General features: G+C 40.4%; 1 protein-coding gene across 1 annotated transcript; it reads left to right on the top strand.

The window, feature by feature from the left end:
- Positions 1-3327: 3327 nt before the first annotated feature.
- LOC125528477 lies at positions 3328-6186 on the top strand. The gene is made up of 6 exons (XM_048692946.1): positions 3328-3349; positions 3770-3896; positions 4200-4366; positions 4893-5208; positions 5738-5904; positions 6017-6186. The coding sequence occupies exons 1-6, from the start codon at positions 3328-3330 to the stop codon at positions 6184-6186; spliced, it is 969 nt and encodes a 322-aa protein (XP_048548903.1).
- Positions 6187-15917: the final 9731 nt, after the last annotated feature.

Below are 15917 nucleotides of genomic sequence, written 5' to 3'. Positions count from 1 at the left end.
CCTCTCCGCTTACACGGAGTGACAAATCCCAGTCTCGATTCGTGCCAACCCAACAGACACTTTCGGAGATACCTGTAATGTACCTTTATAGCCACCCAGTTACGTTGTGACGTTTGGCACACCCAAAGCACTCCTACGGTATCCGGGAGTTGCACAATCTCATGGTCTAAGGAAATGATACTTGACATTAGAAAAGCTTTAGCATACGAACAACACGATCTTTGTGCTAGGCTTAGCATTGGGTCTTTATCCATCACATCATTTTCCTAATGACGTGATCCCGTTATCAATGACATCCAATGTCCATGGTCAGGAAACCGTAACTATCTATTGATCAACGAGCTAGTCAACTAGAGGCTTACTAGGGACATGGTGTTGTCTATGTATCCACACATGTATCTGAGTTTCCTATCAATACAATTATAGCATGGATAATAAACGATTATCATGAACAAGGAAATATATAATAATAACCAATTTATTATTGCCTCTAGGGCATATTTCCAACAATATGTACAGATGGAACCAGACACTATCTCTATTTTGTTCTTCCACTTTTCTCTCAGACTATGTGCTACAGGAAATATGTAAAAATTAATACAATCTCAAATGCAATGCAAGGGTTCCCTCGATAGCATCATATGAAATCCTGGTCTTGGTCGTCGCCTTGCAGGGAGTTGTCTCTGTCAAGCATCCACTTGGTCATGTTGGCCTTGTGCACAAGTCGGATTAACGCCTCCACCACCTCTGACATCGGCGGCCCGAATTCTAGTTTAGCCTGCAAGCACACACATTTTGATAGGATCAGTGATAAATAGATAAACAATTACTTGCATCAAAAAAGCAATCTAACTATACATAATCAGCTAGCTTTTGCGGTGGTTACGGTGGGAGATGAGGTGGCTTGGAGGCGCACTCGGTGGATGGACTTGGCGGGGAGCCGCGAGAGGAGGTCGGTTTTCGTAGGATGGAGGCGGCGGTTAGCTCAGGTGGCGGGAAGAGGAAGGACATAGAAGCAATAGGGGAGAGGGGATGCGAGCGTGCTAGCCCATGAGACAAGGGGGCCAGACGTGCGAAGGCGCTAATGAGCAATGGCGGATGGCCTTTGCTTGTTGGGCGGCGATGGATGGACATCCTACTTTTTTTTTCCAAAGCAAACGCTCCCCCAATAAAAAAGGAAAAATGGACGCCTGTCTGTCGACACGAAGCGGCAGCGGTGGAGCAGAAGCGCCTTTTTCTTTTAGGTAAAAGAAAGAGCGGAAGCAAACACTTCCCACAAGAAAAATGAAGCGGACGCCTCTTTTATTTTTCGCGGCGGCGGCGTCTGTGAGAGAGCGGGCTTTTTTTAGCGCGTGGGTGTGGAAGCGGCCGGGCAGAACGAAGGAAGCAACAATGGTGACGGTGTCTGTGGGAAAGCGGGCTTTTTTTAGCCCATGGGAGTGGAAGCGGCTGGGCGGAATGAAGAAAGCGGATGTGGGAAGCTGGGAGCCTTTGAATCAGGCCAGCTCATTACTGTAGCTACAACGGGAGAGTATTTTCCCTACGGTTTTGCTTATCTGTTTTCGCTGTTTGCAGCGGTTTACGTGGGTTTTCTCTGGTTTCCTTTTCATTTCTTTTTTTCTTTGGCTTTCTTTCAGTTTTTATATTTCTTTTCGGTTTATTTTATTTTCTCTGTTTTTCTTTTTCCTTTTTCATTTTCTAACACACATCTACTTTTTTTCACACACAATGTACATTTTTAGTATACATCACCAATATTATTTATACAAGTTTAACATTTTTACAAATACATGGTTAACTTTTTTTTCCAAATACATGTTTTGATGTCTATTTTTCATACATATTGTACATTTTTTGTATGCATCTGAAACATTATTTGTATACATGTTTAATATTTTTCAAATACACCATTATTTTTTTTAAATATACATGTTTTGATGTCTGCTTATTTCCGATATTCCTCTTCTAAGTCTTTCTTTAAAGTCCTATATTCGTTCTCTGGGTTTCCATATTCGTTTTCTAGGCTCCCATATTCGTCGAGAATCTCCGCCCTTCTTCCACTCCGTCCCGTTGTATACTTTTAGTATACATATGAAATAATTTTTGATACACATTTAACACTTTTCAAATACATGATTAACATTTTTTTCAAATATATGTTGTGATGTCTACTTTTTTCATACACGTTGTACATTTTGTACACATTAGGAACACTTAATTATACACATATAGCATTAGATACATGATTAACATTTTTTAAAATAGATGTTTTTGACATCTATTTTTTTCTACATGCATGTTACACATTTTTGTATAAATCAGAATCATTTTTCTATACATGTTTGACAATATTTTTACAGTGCTACAACACTTTTAAAACAATGAAAACTTTTAAAAATATAAAGCAAAAAATGATAAAAAAAACACCAGGGAAAAATATGTGAAAAAACTGGAGAAGAAACGAAAAAAACACAAGAAAAGACGATCTGCAAAAATAAGACTGTGCATGGCAGATGTGCGTGTGTGCTCCGAATCTTGGGGATCATGCATGGTGCTTCCACCAACTAGCACAATCTCAGCAATCAGCTCCTTCTTCTTGCCCAATTGAGCCTTTCTCATGTCACTGTCCACCAATGCCATAACTTCAAGGAACAAGTCATGGTTTCATAAGAAGAAGAAGAAGAAGAAGAGAGAGAGAGAGAGAGTCATGGTTCAGTTCCTCAAACTCGGCCCGCGCGTCCTAGAGTAATTACTAATTAGGCTTAGGTTGATTAGTTAGTCAAAGTCCTCCCTCTGTACGTAGTGTAGTCGTATTGGAGTTTGCTGTAGTTGTCTGTTAGCGGTATACTAGTCCATAAAAGCATAACCCCTCTCGCAGCTCCAACAAACGCCGTCCCAGGAAGTCAGCCATTGTGCAACCTGCGCCAAATCCAGGTATTTGTTCTCTCTCTGACTTTTGCTTTCGCCTTCTAGGTTTCGACGGCTTTCAGTATTTCTTCGTCATCGTTTGAGAAACAAGATTCGGGCCCCTTCTTTCTAGTCTCCCAACCTGTGGCGTGTTCCCCCCTTAGACCTTTTGATCTCTCCGATCTGATTAGGGTTTAACATCCTCGCGAACCGTCAAAATTGTTTTGTACCTCCGCATTGTGGCAATACATACGGTAGTCCCAACACATACGCATGGTTTTTGTATACCTGCCTGGCAGTAACTGTGTTGATCTAGGTTAATTAGGTATCTTGTCCATTATGCCCTTTTTGCTAAGGCGCCATGATTAATTTCACTTGCAGACCAATACAGTAGGAGACAAGAGGAAGGGGCAGACCAATATGGGCAACGCCGGGAGCACAGGTATCTTTCTCTGCACAATTCAAACTTCAGACTATATGTACTTCAAATAGCTTTAAATTGAGGAAGCTCTTGCCCTCGTCACCATCACGTTGATGAACTGAATCCCTGTGAATGCATCACATTGTTGGTCGCAATGCTTATTCATTAGAGCCAATAGTAGATAGTACTATCTATACATGCAAAAGTGGCCTCCTGTATTAAAAAAAACAAGGGAAAAAACGCATGTTCTGTCGTTTGTGTACCCTGACTAGTGACTGGTGAAGTGGTAACTACTGCAATATATTAGTGGCCACTTCTAACAAATCACTGTATGCAAGATTCTCATTCATATAATTTTAACATAGACAATTATTCTGTACCCTTACATTTTCCCAAGGAAATATAATTTTGAGTTGTTGCCTCCTTTGGTGAAAATTTCAGCTCCTGCAAGTTTAGGAGAGACCCATGTTCCACATTTAAAATGGAAGGTTCATGACTTCTCAGCGCTACTTGAGACGAACGCTGCATCGGCGGTCTCCTCTGCTTTTGAATGCTCTGGGTACAGGTGGTACGTATGCATCATACTCGCAATAGCAACACAGAATTAACGTATTAGATGTATAAATATCATCTGGGTTTTCCTAGTGGAGAAAGTAACTGTCTGTTAACTAAATACCTAATATTTTGGGGTGTTGATTATTCAGAAATCATGTTTCAGTCAGGTTGAAATAGCAACCACAATCTCACAACCCCATATAAACAGCCAGACGATGAAGCTGGATATATATAGGATGCATCAAGTGAAGATATTAAGCTTGATTCAGTTATGACTTGTATAGACTTACTTGGTTTCCTTCAATTCCCATCCCAGGTTCCTGCGAGTGACTCCAAAGCACAAACAAGGTGTTATGGGAAATCCATATGTGGCTCTTTCTCTCGAGATATACCACGCATGGTTGGAGCAAGTTCACACAGTGCATGCAGTATTCGAGTTGTCAATATTCAACCATTCAAAAGGAGAGTATTGTGGATGCAAAGGTATATAGACTCGTGAATGTGTTTCTTCAAGTACATCCATCCAATTTCCCCGCAAAAAAGAGTGCATCCATCCTATTAGCTGGGAGTCCATACACAGTCTTGCGTGCATCACAAGTTTGAGCTATAGATTCCATCATTACAAATCAATACCTACAAGTTCTGTAACATAATCAATTGCTTTTTCCATTAGCAAGTCGCTTCATATTTTCTTTGCTGTTAAGTTTGTCCGTCGACCTTCTGTACTGTGCGTCACACACTTGAGATTATTCTTCTGATTGGAACAACGTTCCAAAGTACACATGCATGTTCTCTTTTACTTTGATGACCTCTCCTTAAATGCTAACCAGGGGGAAAGCTGATTAAATGTTTTATTTCGCGGAAAAGTTGATTATATGTTATTTGGGATATTTTCATCTTACATACAAGTTCTTGTTTCTCTAATTTTCTAACTTTTACCTAAACACTGCTAGCTACAACTTCTTCGTTTTCTAATCTTCTATAAGTTCTAACCTTTACCTAAATACAGCTAGCTACAACTTTGATGTCAAGAATACCTACTCGAAGCCGCATTGCTTGATTCCTCTTCAGGAGCTACTGAAATCATCTGCTTTTCTAGTTGATGATAGCTGTGTCTTTGGTGTGGAGATATTAAAAATCGATGTCTCTTCTCCTGAAAAGAAGGATGTTGTGGTTCAGAAGAAGGCTACTACAGTTCAGAATCTCTTTATCCAGAAGAAAGGGTTCATTAAAGGGACATACACTTGGACCATGGATAATTTCCTTGAATTGGACCTGAAGCACTCCGTCCGCTCTCCTACATTTGAAGTTGGCGGACTTAAATGGTATACATCTGGGTAGTTACATCACAGATGATTTATATAAATAGCATGCATGTGTTATCCAACATTTTAGCTTATATGTATCCTTTAGCTTATCAGTTCTTCAGATATTCCAACCGGATATTTTAGCTTGATCTCTAAGCGTGCAACCAAGATATTTACAGACATGGTAGCACATCCCAGTTTCAATCTTTCAATACAGAAGGATTTTTGCATGGCGTACAGAAAATTCAGGAACGAATTAGAAACAATTTAGTACTAAAATCTATGTTGGCGTATAAAATTTCATGGCTGTATGTTGTTTAGGAGGAAAAAAAATCCAGAAATTTCATTATCATAGTAGTGTCACATACCATATCAATTATTTTCTCGAATTGTTATTGTACTGTAGTCATGCTTTGCTTTGTTTTTTTTGTGTGTACAATTGTAATGCCACCAAGTTGTGGTCAAAGTTTCTGCTTTCAGTAACCAACCACTTTCCCGGGTACCCAATTAGTATATTTGAAGAGTCACTTCCCATTCTTGTCAACAGGTACATCCGTATGTATCCACGTGGTGACAAGCACAGTAATGATTGCCTCAGCTTGTACTTATCCCTGGATGACTCGGTTGAGCTCCCTTTGGAGTCTGCCAAGGTGGTTGAATTGACACTATCCATCCTGAACCAAAAGAATGTGAAACACCGGACTGCAACTTCAGGTTCAGCTCTCCTTAGCAAGTATCAGTGCAGCTGATATGTGCGATTCAAGCAGCTAGTATATGTAACCTCATGATGATTACAATTGATCTTTACTTTTGTGGTGAATCGCAGGTCTCTGGGTATGTGGACAAGGACATAAATTAGTATGTGTACAGGGAATGGGATCGTCTGACTTCTTTGGACTCAAGGAACTCAAGGACCCGTCTGGAGGCTATGTTGTGGGATCGAGCTGCGTTGTGAAGGCAGATCTCACCATCGTCGGTTCATCCAATGATGGCTAGATCTTTACCTCATGGCCCGAAGAAGAAATAATGCACCTTCATCCTAGCAGTTAGAGTTGTATATATGAGATGGTGTTGTGAGCTTAACTGATGTTCTTATGTTCACAAGGAGTCCAGAAATGATTTCTAGGTATATTGTCTGTGATATTATATTATTTGGAAATACTTCAATGTTTGTCAGTTGATGAGTTCCGTTTGCATGTTGTGTGGTTCCATGATCCTATTTTCATGGCCTCATGCATTCAAACATCGGCCCACAAAAGGTTAACTGCCATTTGATTCTGCTTCCTTTCGATCCAATCGACCAAATTGAACTAGAAGTTTAGTTGACACGAAGTGTTGCATGGACATTTGCACTTGATTTGAAGCATGGAGCCATGAAAAGGACTAGGCAGAATACATGTTAAGAAATGATCTCTTAGTAACAATATCTCTCATCATATTTTTAGGTATATATCTTGTATATTGTAGATAATAATAAGAGATAACCCATTGTACATCACTAGCAGGTAGTGCGCGGCGGCACGCCACACTATGGTGATTGGTTCAAGAATTGTTTATGCGACTCTCAAAAAAGGTGAAATTTCTTTATGCTGAGTTTTTGAGAATTCATTGTGTATGCTTTAGGGATGCAAAAAACAGATAAGCTAGTTCTTTATTTAGAAATTTTACATAATGCAAACATAAAACAGAAACATGAAGGGGTGCGATTACTCGGTCGTGGCTTAAATCATGGTTCATGTACAGTTTTTAGTATTTCATCTGAACTTCTATTTTAGTTTTTCTGGTCGTTTTTGTTTTGAGGTTTTGTTGTGCAAATTAGTCAGACGGAGGTATGGGTGCAGTCTTGAATAAGCTTGACATTTCCCCACGTTCATAATTCATGAACCTAGCTACCGTACGAGAACGTGACTTGACTCTAACATTGTAAGGTACACACGAAGTTTACAATCCCTTTGACAAAAAGAATGAAACACTACTATGCCATTGACTGAACATTTCCTAGAAGTCAGGTGGGGCCTTGTCAGACAAATCCATACTATTCCATTGACTAAACATTTCCTAGAAGTCAGGATGCAGGCTAGGTGTGATGCGGCTGGACACCAAACACCTAAGCGGGTGCCAGCAACTCCCGGCCTGCCCACATGAGCCCGCCACAAACCCACAACCAACTGAGTTTCACCGATTGCAGCAACAAAGCATACGACAAACAACACTTTAGATGGTGCATAGCAGAATATACATTTGTTTCAGATAAACCTGATAGTAAACATCAACATAACACGAGGATAGCATTTGTCAAAAAAAGGAGGATGACCCTTGGCCTCTTCATCTTGGAGATGCATGCAACCACTTTATTAATTATTCACAAAGACCTTATAAAGCAATACAGAAATATGTCTAAATTCGCCATCTTGGCAATATCTGTCGCTATTCCTATCCATTGATGAAGGAGTGCAGAAAGTGTGAGCCGAATACCCAGACTTCTCATCTAAACCTTACTCGGTCATGGCTTAAATCATGGTTCATGTATAGTTTTTAGTATTTTATCTAAACTTCTATTTTAGTTTTTCTGGTCGTTTTTGTTTTGAGGTTTTGTTGTGCAAACTAGTCAGACGGAGGTATGGGTGCAGTCTTGAATAAGCTTGACATTTGCCCACGTTCATAATTCATGAACCTAGCTACCGTACGAGAACGAACATTGTAAGGTACACACGAAGTTTATAATCCCTTTGACAAAAACAATGGAACACTACTATGCCATTGACTGAACATTTCCTAGAAGTCAGGTGGGGCCTTGTCAGACAAATCCATACTATACTGATGTCTACTACGCAATTTTATTCTTGTAGACACGTGTTGGGCCTCCAAGCGCAGAGTTTTATAAGACAGTAGCAATTTTCCATCAAGTGGATGATCTAAGGTTTACCAATCCTTGGGAGGCGTAGGATGAAGATGGTCTCTCTCAAACAACCCTGCAATCAAATACATGAAATCTCTTGTATCCTCAACACACATAATACAATGGAAAATTGTATAGGTGCACTAGTTCGGCGAAGAGATGGTGATAAAAGTGTAGTATGAAAGGTAGAAATATATTTTTAGAATCTGAATAAATAAAAACAGCAAGATAACAAATAGTAAATGGGCACAAAAACGGTATTGCAATACTTGAAAATGAGGCCTAGGATCCATACTTTCGCTAGTGCAATCTCTCAATAGTGCTAATATAATTGGATCATATAACCACCCCTCAAAGTGCGATGAAGAATCACTCCATAGTTCCTATCTAGCGGAGAACATTAGACGGAATTGTTTGTAGGGTACGAAACACCTCAAAGCTATTCTTTCCAATCAATCTATCCTAGAGATCGTACTAAAATAACACGAAGCTATTCTTTCCGATCGATCTAACCAAGAGTTCGTACTAAAATAACACCAAAGCAAATTCATATTCATAATATTCAGTCCAACACAAAGAACTTCAAAGAGTGCCCCAAGATTTCTACCGGAGAAACAAAGACAAGAATGTGCATCAGCCCCTATGCATAGCTTACCCCAATGTCACCTCGGGAATCCGCGAGTTGAGTGCCAAAACATATATCAAGTGAATCAATACGATACCCCATTGTCACCACGAGTATTTAATTGCAAGACATATATCAAGTGTTCTCAAATCCATAAAAGTATTCAATCCGATAACAACGAAATCTCAAAGGGAAAAACTCAATTCACCACAACAAGATAGAGAGGGGAAAACACCACATGATCCGACTATATTAATAAAGCCTGCGATACATCAAGATCGTGACATCTCAAGAACACGAGAGAGAGAGAGAGAGAGAGATTAAACACATAGCTACTGATACAACCCCTCAGCCCCGAGGGTGGACTACTCCCTCCTCATCATGGTGGCCGCTGGGATGACGAAGATAGCCACCGAAGATGATTCCCCCCAACGGCAGGGTGCCGGAAAGGGTCTAGATTGGTTTTCGGTGGCTATAGAGCCTTGCAGCGGTGGAACTTCTGATCTAGGTTAACCCCAAGGGTTTTCGGAATATTTGTGAATTTATAGAGTAAAGAGGGGGTGCGGGAGGCCACCGAGGTCGGCACAACCCACCTGGGCGCGCCTGGGCCCCCAGGCACGCCCTGGTGGGTTGTGCCCCCCTCGGGGCACCCCAGGTGCTGTTTTGGCCCATCCTGGGTGTTCTGGTCCATAAAAATTCTCCAAAAACTTCCACGGTGTTTGGACCCCGTTTTATATTGATTTTCCGCGATGTAAAAAACATGCAAAAAACAACAATTGGCACTTGGCACTATTTCAATAGGTTAGTCCTAAAAAATGATATAAAGTTGCTATAAAATGATTGTAAAACATCCAAGAATGATAATATAACAACATGAATACTTCATAAATTATAGATACGTTGGAGACGTACCATTGACTAAACATTTCCTAGAAGTCAGGATGCAAGCCAGGTGTGATGCGGCTGCATGCCAAACACCTAAGCGGGTGCCAACAACTCCCGGCCTGCCCACATGAGCCCGCCACAAACCCACAACCAACTGAGTTTCACCGATTGCAGCAACAAAGCATACAACAAACACTTTAGATGGTGCATAGCAGAATAAACATTTGTTTCAGATAAACCTGATAGTAACCATCAACATATCATGAGGATAGCATTTAAAAAAGAGAGGATGAAACTGGCCTCTTCATCTTGGAGATGCATACAACCACTTTATTAATTATTCACAAGGACCTTATAAAGCAATACATCAATATGTCTGAATCCTCCATCTTGCGGTCGTGGTGGCAAAGAGGCCGCGATGATCACCTCGATGCAGCATGGGTGGTTGGTGGCCGGCTACTGGCCGCTCTGGAGCACCCGACGGAAGCTGCCGTGGTCCATATCCGTCGCTGGCGGTCGTATCCCCTCTGGCACCGGCTACGACGTTGATAACCCACAAGTATAGGGGATCGCAACAGTTTTCAAGGGTAGAGTATTCAACCCAAATTTATAGATTCGACACAAGGGGAGCCAAAGAATATTTGAAGGTATTAGCAGCTGAGTTGTCAATTCAACCACACCTGGAGATTAATTATCTACAGCAAAGTGATCAGTAGCAAAGTAGTTTGATAGTTTTGATAGTAGTGACAACAGTAACGGTAGTAGTAACAGTGATAGAAGTAATTTGTAGCAAGTGTAACAGTGATGATAGCAATAGTAATGTAGCAAGATCAATAAGGATAAATTCGTAGGCATTGGATCGGTGACTTGTTGGATGATATTCATCATGAGACATTTATAACCTTGGGCGATACGGCTCTAGCTCCAGTTCATTAATATAATGTTGGCATGTATTCCGTAAATAGTCATACATGCTTTATTAAAAGAACTTGCATGACATCTTTTGTCCTATCCTCCCGTGGCAGCGGGTCCATATTGGAAACTAAGGGATATTAAGGCCTCCTTCTAATAAAGAATCGGAACAAAGAATTAACACATAGTGAATACATGAACTCCTCAAACTACGGTCATCACCGGGAGTGGGCCCGGTTGTTGTCACTCCGGGGTTGCCGGATCATAACCGTAGTAGGTGACTATAACTTGCAAGATCGGATCTAAAACATGGATATAATGATGAATTCATAAATGGTTCAGATCTGAAATCATGGCACCCGGGCCCAAAGTGACAAGCATTAAGCATATCAAAGTCATAGCAACATCAATCTAAGAACATAGTGGATACTAGGGATCAGGCCCTAACAAAACTAACTCGATTACATGATGAATCTCATCCAACTCCTCAGCGACCAACGAGCCTACGAAGGAATTACTCACTCCCGGTGGGGAGCATCATGGAATTGGCGATGGAGAAGGGTTGGTGATGACGAAGAACGAAGATCCCCCTCTCTGGAGCCCCAAACGGACTCCAGATCTGCCCTTCCGAGGAAGAACAGGGCTTGGCGGCGGCTCCGTCTCATGGATCGCAATAATTATTTCTCCTTGAGTTTTTCTGGAATAATGTGATTTTATAGTATCAGGGGGGTCATTAGTGGGGCCATCAGGTGGGTACAACCCACCTAGGCGCGTCAGGAGAGGGGGCGCGCCCTAGTGGGTTGTGCCCAGCCAGGGGCCGCTCTCTGGTGGGTCTTGGCTCCAGAAATTCTTATTATTGGTATAAAAAATCCTCGCAAAGTTTTGTTCCATTCTGAGAACTTTTATTTCTACACAAAAATAACACCATGGTAGTTCTGCTGAAAACAACATCAGTCCAGGGTTAGTTTCATTCAAATCATGCAAATTAGAGTCCAAAACAAGAGGAAAAGCGTGAGAAAAAGTAGATACGTTGGAGACGTATCAACTCCCCCAAGCTTAAACATTTGCTTGTCCTCAAGAAATTCAATTGATAAACTGAAAGTGAGAAAAAAAACTTTTACGAACTCTTTTGCTCTTGTTTGCATAAATAAGCTTAAACAACACTCAGATTTTCAGCCAACATTATAACTAACCACGTCGACAATAACTCTTAAAGATTATAATGACTCATATCAATGACATAATCAGCTAGCGGGCAATAATAAGGTATCTCAAACAGCAACACGTTGTCAAAACAACCATGATATAATATGACAATAATGGTATCTCGCCGCAAAGCATAAATGCAGAGCACCTCCGAAGTTCAAGCAGCAACTAAACATTGTAATTCATGATAGAAAAGATCCAGTCATGATGCACCCAACATTAGCTATACACAATGCATAAATCATGACCGCTGTGCTCTACTCAGTTTCTGGCGCTTGTTTTTAGAAGGTGGTGACACAACATAAAATTAAATAGAAAGTCCCTTCACAGAGGGAAGTAGTGATTTGCAGAGGTGCCAGAGCTCAATTTTTTAAACAGAGATAAATGAAATTTTGAGACATGCACCCTTCTCATTCACTTCATGACCATCAGTTATCAATATCTTCCATGCTAAGCACGCTAGTGGCGGTTCCCAAGCGGAAAGTAAAGATTTTGACTCCATTGGGAGTTTTTGTTTGATTATTTAAGAGATGAACTCTTTTTGTATTTTGCATTTTGGGACTGGGCATCCCTATTACCGCCCGTTTACTCATGTGATGGCGAGTGAATAAACACTCGACCTGAGGATAATATGCTTAGCACGGAAGATATCGACTACCTGCTGTCGTTCCATGAACGATCCAGGCACACAAAGCGGATAATTTTTTAGAAGTTCTTTAGAGGTGGCACATGCAAATTTACTTATGACGGTAGGGTAATACCGTATATAGCTAGGTATGGTTGACTCATCTAGAATAACATTGGGTTCAAGATTTTTGATGTACAAGCAGAATTCCCACTTAGTACAGGCGAAGGCTAGCAATTTAAGATTGGGAAGCGGCCAGCTAGAGAGCAACAACGATCATAACCAGGCATTATGCATAAGTAACATTGGACACTAGCATGAGTAGGATATGAACACCATGAACATACATATTATAGAGGCTATGTTGGATTTGATTCAACTACGTGCATGCACATGTACCAAGTCAAGCCATGATACGTCTCCAACGTATCTATAATTTTTGATTGTTCCATGCTATATTATATCCTGTTTTGAACATTATTGGACTTTATTATACACTTTTATATTATTTTTGGGACTAACCTATTAACCGGAGGCCCAGCCCAGAATTACTTTTTTTTGCCTATTTTAGGATTTCACAGAAAAAGAATATCAAACAGAGTCCAAACGGAATGAAACCTTCGGGAACGTGATTTTCGGAACGAACATGATCTAGAGGACTTGGACCCTACGTCAAGAAAGCAACCAGGAGGGCACGAGGTAGGGGGGCGCGCCTACCCCCCAGGCGCGCCCTCCACCCTCGTGGGGCCCACGTTGCTCCACCGACGTACTCCTTCCTCCTATATATACCTACGTACCCCAAACTACCAGATACGGAGCCAAAACCCTCGAAGGGGGTATCGATCACGGAGAGATTCTACATCAACACCATAGCCTCTCCGATGAAGTGTGAGTAGTTTACTTCAGACCTACGGGTCCATAGTTATTAGCTAGATGGCTTCTTCTCTCGTTTTGGATCTCAATACAAAGTTCTCCCCCTCTCTTGTGGAGATCTATTCGATGTAATCTTCTTTTGCGGTGTGTTTGTTGAGATCGATGAATTGTGGGTTTATGATCAAGTTTATCTATGAACAATATTTGAATCTTCTCTGAATTCTTTTATGTATGATTGGTTATCTTTGCAAGTCTCTTTGAATTATCAGTTTGGTTTGGCCTACTAGATTGATCTTTCTTGCAATTGGAGAAGTGCTTAGCTTTGGGTTCAATCTTGCGGTGTCCTTTCCCAGTGACAGTAGGGGCAGCAAGGCACGTATTGTATTGTTGCCATCGAGGATAACAAGATGGTGTTCATATCATATTGCATGAGTTTATCCCTCTACATCATGTCATCTTGCTTAAAGCGTTACTCTGTTCTCTTGAACTTAATACTCTAGATGCATGCTGGATAGCGGTCGATGTGTGGAGTAATAGTAGTAGATGCAGGCAGGAGTCGGTCTACTTGTCTTGGACATGATGCCTATATACATGATGATACCTAGATATTCTCATAACTATTCTCAATTCTGTCAATTGCCCAGCAGTAATTTGTTTACCCACCGTAATACTTATGCTCTCGAGAGAAGCCACTAGTGAAACCTATGGCCCGGGTCTATTTTCCATCATATTAATCTTCCAATACTTAGTTATTTCATTTTCCATTTATTTTAATTGCAGCTTTATTTCTCTTTATCATAAAAATACCAAAAAATATTATATTATCATTTCTATCAGATCTCACTCTCGTAGGTGACCGTAAAGGGATTGACAACCCCTTTATCGCGTTGGCTGCGAGGAGTTTGTTTGGGTAGGTGCGAGTGACTCGTGCGTGGCCTCCTACTGGATTGATACCTTGGTTCTCAAGAACTGAGGGAAATACTTACGCTGCTCTGCTGCATCACCCTTTCCTCTTCAAGGGAAAACCAACACAGTGCTCAATAGGTAGCATGCCACTCGAACATTCGTAGGAGGATGCCATATCATCATACTACATCACAATCATTTTAATGCTATGTTGATATCCAAGATAAATCATTATCCACTCCCAGCTACTTATGCATGGCATGAGAAACTATAATCTCTAATTGTCATTGCAAACTTGTTTAATCATAACGGGCTGAATCATGGGCACTAGGTTAAACATATTTACACAAACAAGACAAGTTGAGTTCATACCAGTTTCTCCTTGCCACGACCAGCTCATCAAATATCGTCATTATTGCCTTTCACTTGCACGACCGAATGATATGAAAATAATAATAGTGCAAGAGTGCCATGGACTAAGCTGGAATCTGCAAACATTTTATTCAACAGGAGCAAGGTAAGATGGGCTCTTTATTAGTTCATCAATTATTCATATGATAGCCACTCAACATTTTCATCGTGGTCTTCTCCTTGGTACAACTCGAATAAAAGAAAAGAAATTCAGAGAAACACATTGAAATATTTTTGGAGTTTTTGGTTTTTCTTCAACAAGCAAATAAAAAGCAAAAACGAGAAAAACTATTTACACGGGAAAGCTCCCAACAAGTAAAATAAGAACAAGGAAATCTTTTTGGATTTTCTTTTAGCACTACTACTAAGCATGCATAGAAAGTAAATTACTACAACTAATTTTTTTTGGTTTTTCTAAAGTTTTTCAAACACATAAGAAGAAAGCAAGAAAATAAATCTAAGCATGGATAATACAATGAAAATGTGTGAACACCGACAAATGAAATAAGTGGACATGAATGTAATGTCGGTGAGACATACATCACTACAAGGATCCGGTTCTATTGCAACAAAATCGATCATTGCAATACATGCCGATTTGTGGCGATAAGTACCTATTGCCACAAAACAACATTCGTTGGCAGCCGTTGCGACTGGATACATGGTAATAGGTTATTGCCACAAAAAAACAACCGTGGCAATAAAGTCTGCTATTGCAACAACCATGTGCGAAGTTGCCACATGTTTTCCCATGGCAACACTCACCTGATGCCACAATTTACATTGTGGAGATAGCTTTAATGCAACATGTAACGAATCATGGCGACTAATAGCTCGTGGCGATAGGACATTTGTGGCAACAACCTATGCCAACGACGCTCATTTTGTGGCGCATACTCTTCCGTGGCAATAGTCAATTGTGGCAATAAACTATGGCAACAATCCTTGTTTTCGTGGTATTAGGCATTTTGCCACGAACCACTACACTTGTGGCATTAACTTATGGCAACAAATATTCCAATCATTGTAACAAGAAATTGCAACATACTAGTTTTGGTGGTGATAAATAGATATCACAACGGGTGAAATGTTTGTTGCGAGAAACAATTGCAACAATTTAAACTTTTCGTGGTGCTAACATGTGGCAACCAAAAGTGGGTTGTGGTAATAGCTTATTGCAACCATAAAAAAATATAGGTATTCAATTACAATATTCAAAACCATATGTATAATATGTCGATTCATAAAATTCATAATTCTCATAGCAAATATCCAACAAATGATACTCAAATGTAATTTAGCCATCCTAATTAAGGGCCAAGACTAAACTATCCATGATCTAGAGTCCAATGGAGCTAGACCTTTGGATCCTGCAATCAAGAAAT

The sequence above is a fragment of the Triticum urartu genome, unplaced genomic scaffold (genome assembly GCF_003073215.2).
Source record: "Triticum urartu cultivar G1812 unplaced genomic scaffold, Tu2.1 TuUngrouped_contig_4901, whole genome shotgun sequence".
Lineage (NCBI taxonomy): Eukaryota > Viridiplantae > Streptophyta > Magnoliopsida > Poales > Poaceae > Triticum > Triticum urartu.
The sequence above is the reverse complement of the archived record's forward strand: the minus strand, read 5'-3'. Positions and strand labels throughout refer to the sequence as shown.

What these genes read in the sequence shown, in the direction of transcription:
- LOC125528477 (XM_048692946.1), top strand. Translation starts at nt 3,328, where the DNA reads ATGGGCAACGCCGGGAGCACAG. An exon ending in GGGCAACGCCGGGAGCACAG is followed by an intron (nt 3,350 to 3,769) that starts GTATCTTTCTCT and finishes TGAAAATTTCAG; the next exon opens with CTCCTGCAAGTTTAGGAGAG. An exon ending in GAATGCTCTGGGTACAGGTG is followed by an intron (nt 3,897 to 4,199) that starts GTACGTATGCAT and finishes TTCCCATCCCAG; the next exon opens with GTTCCTGCGAGTGACTCCAA.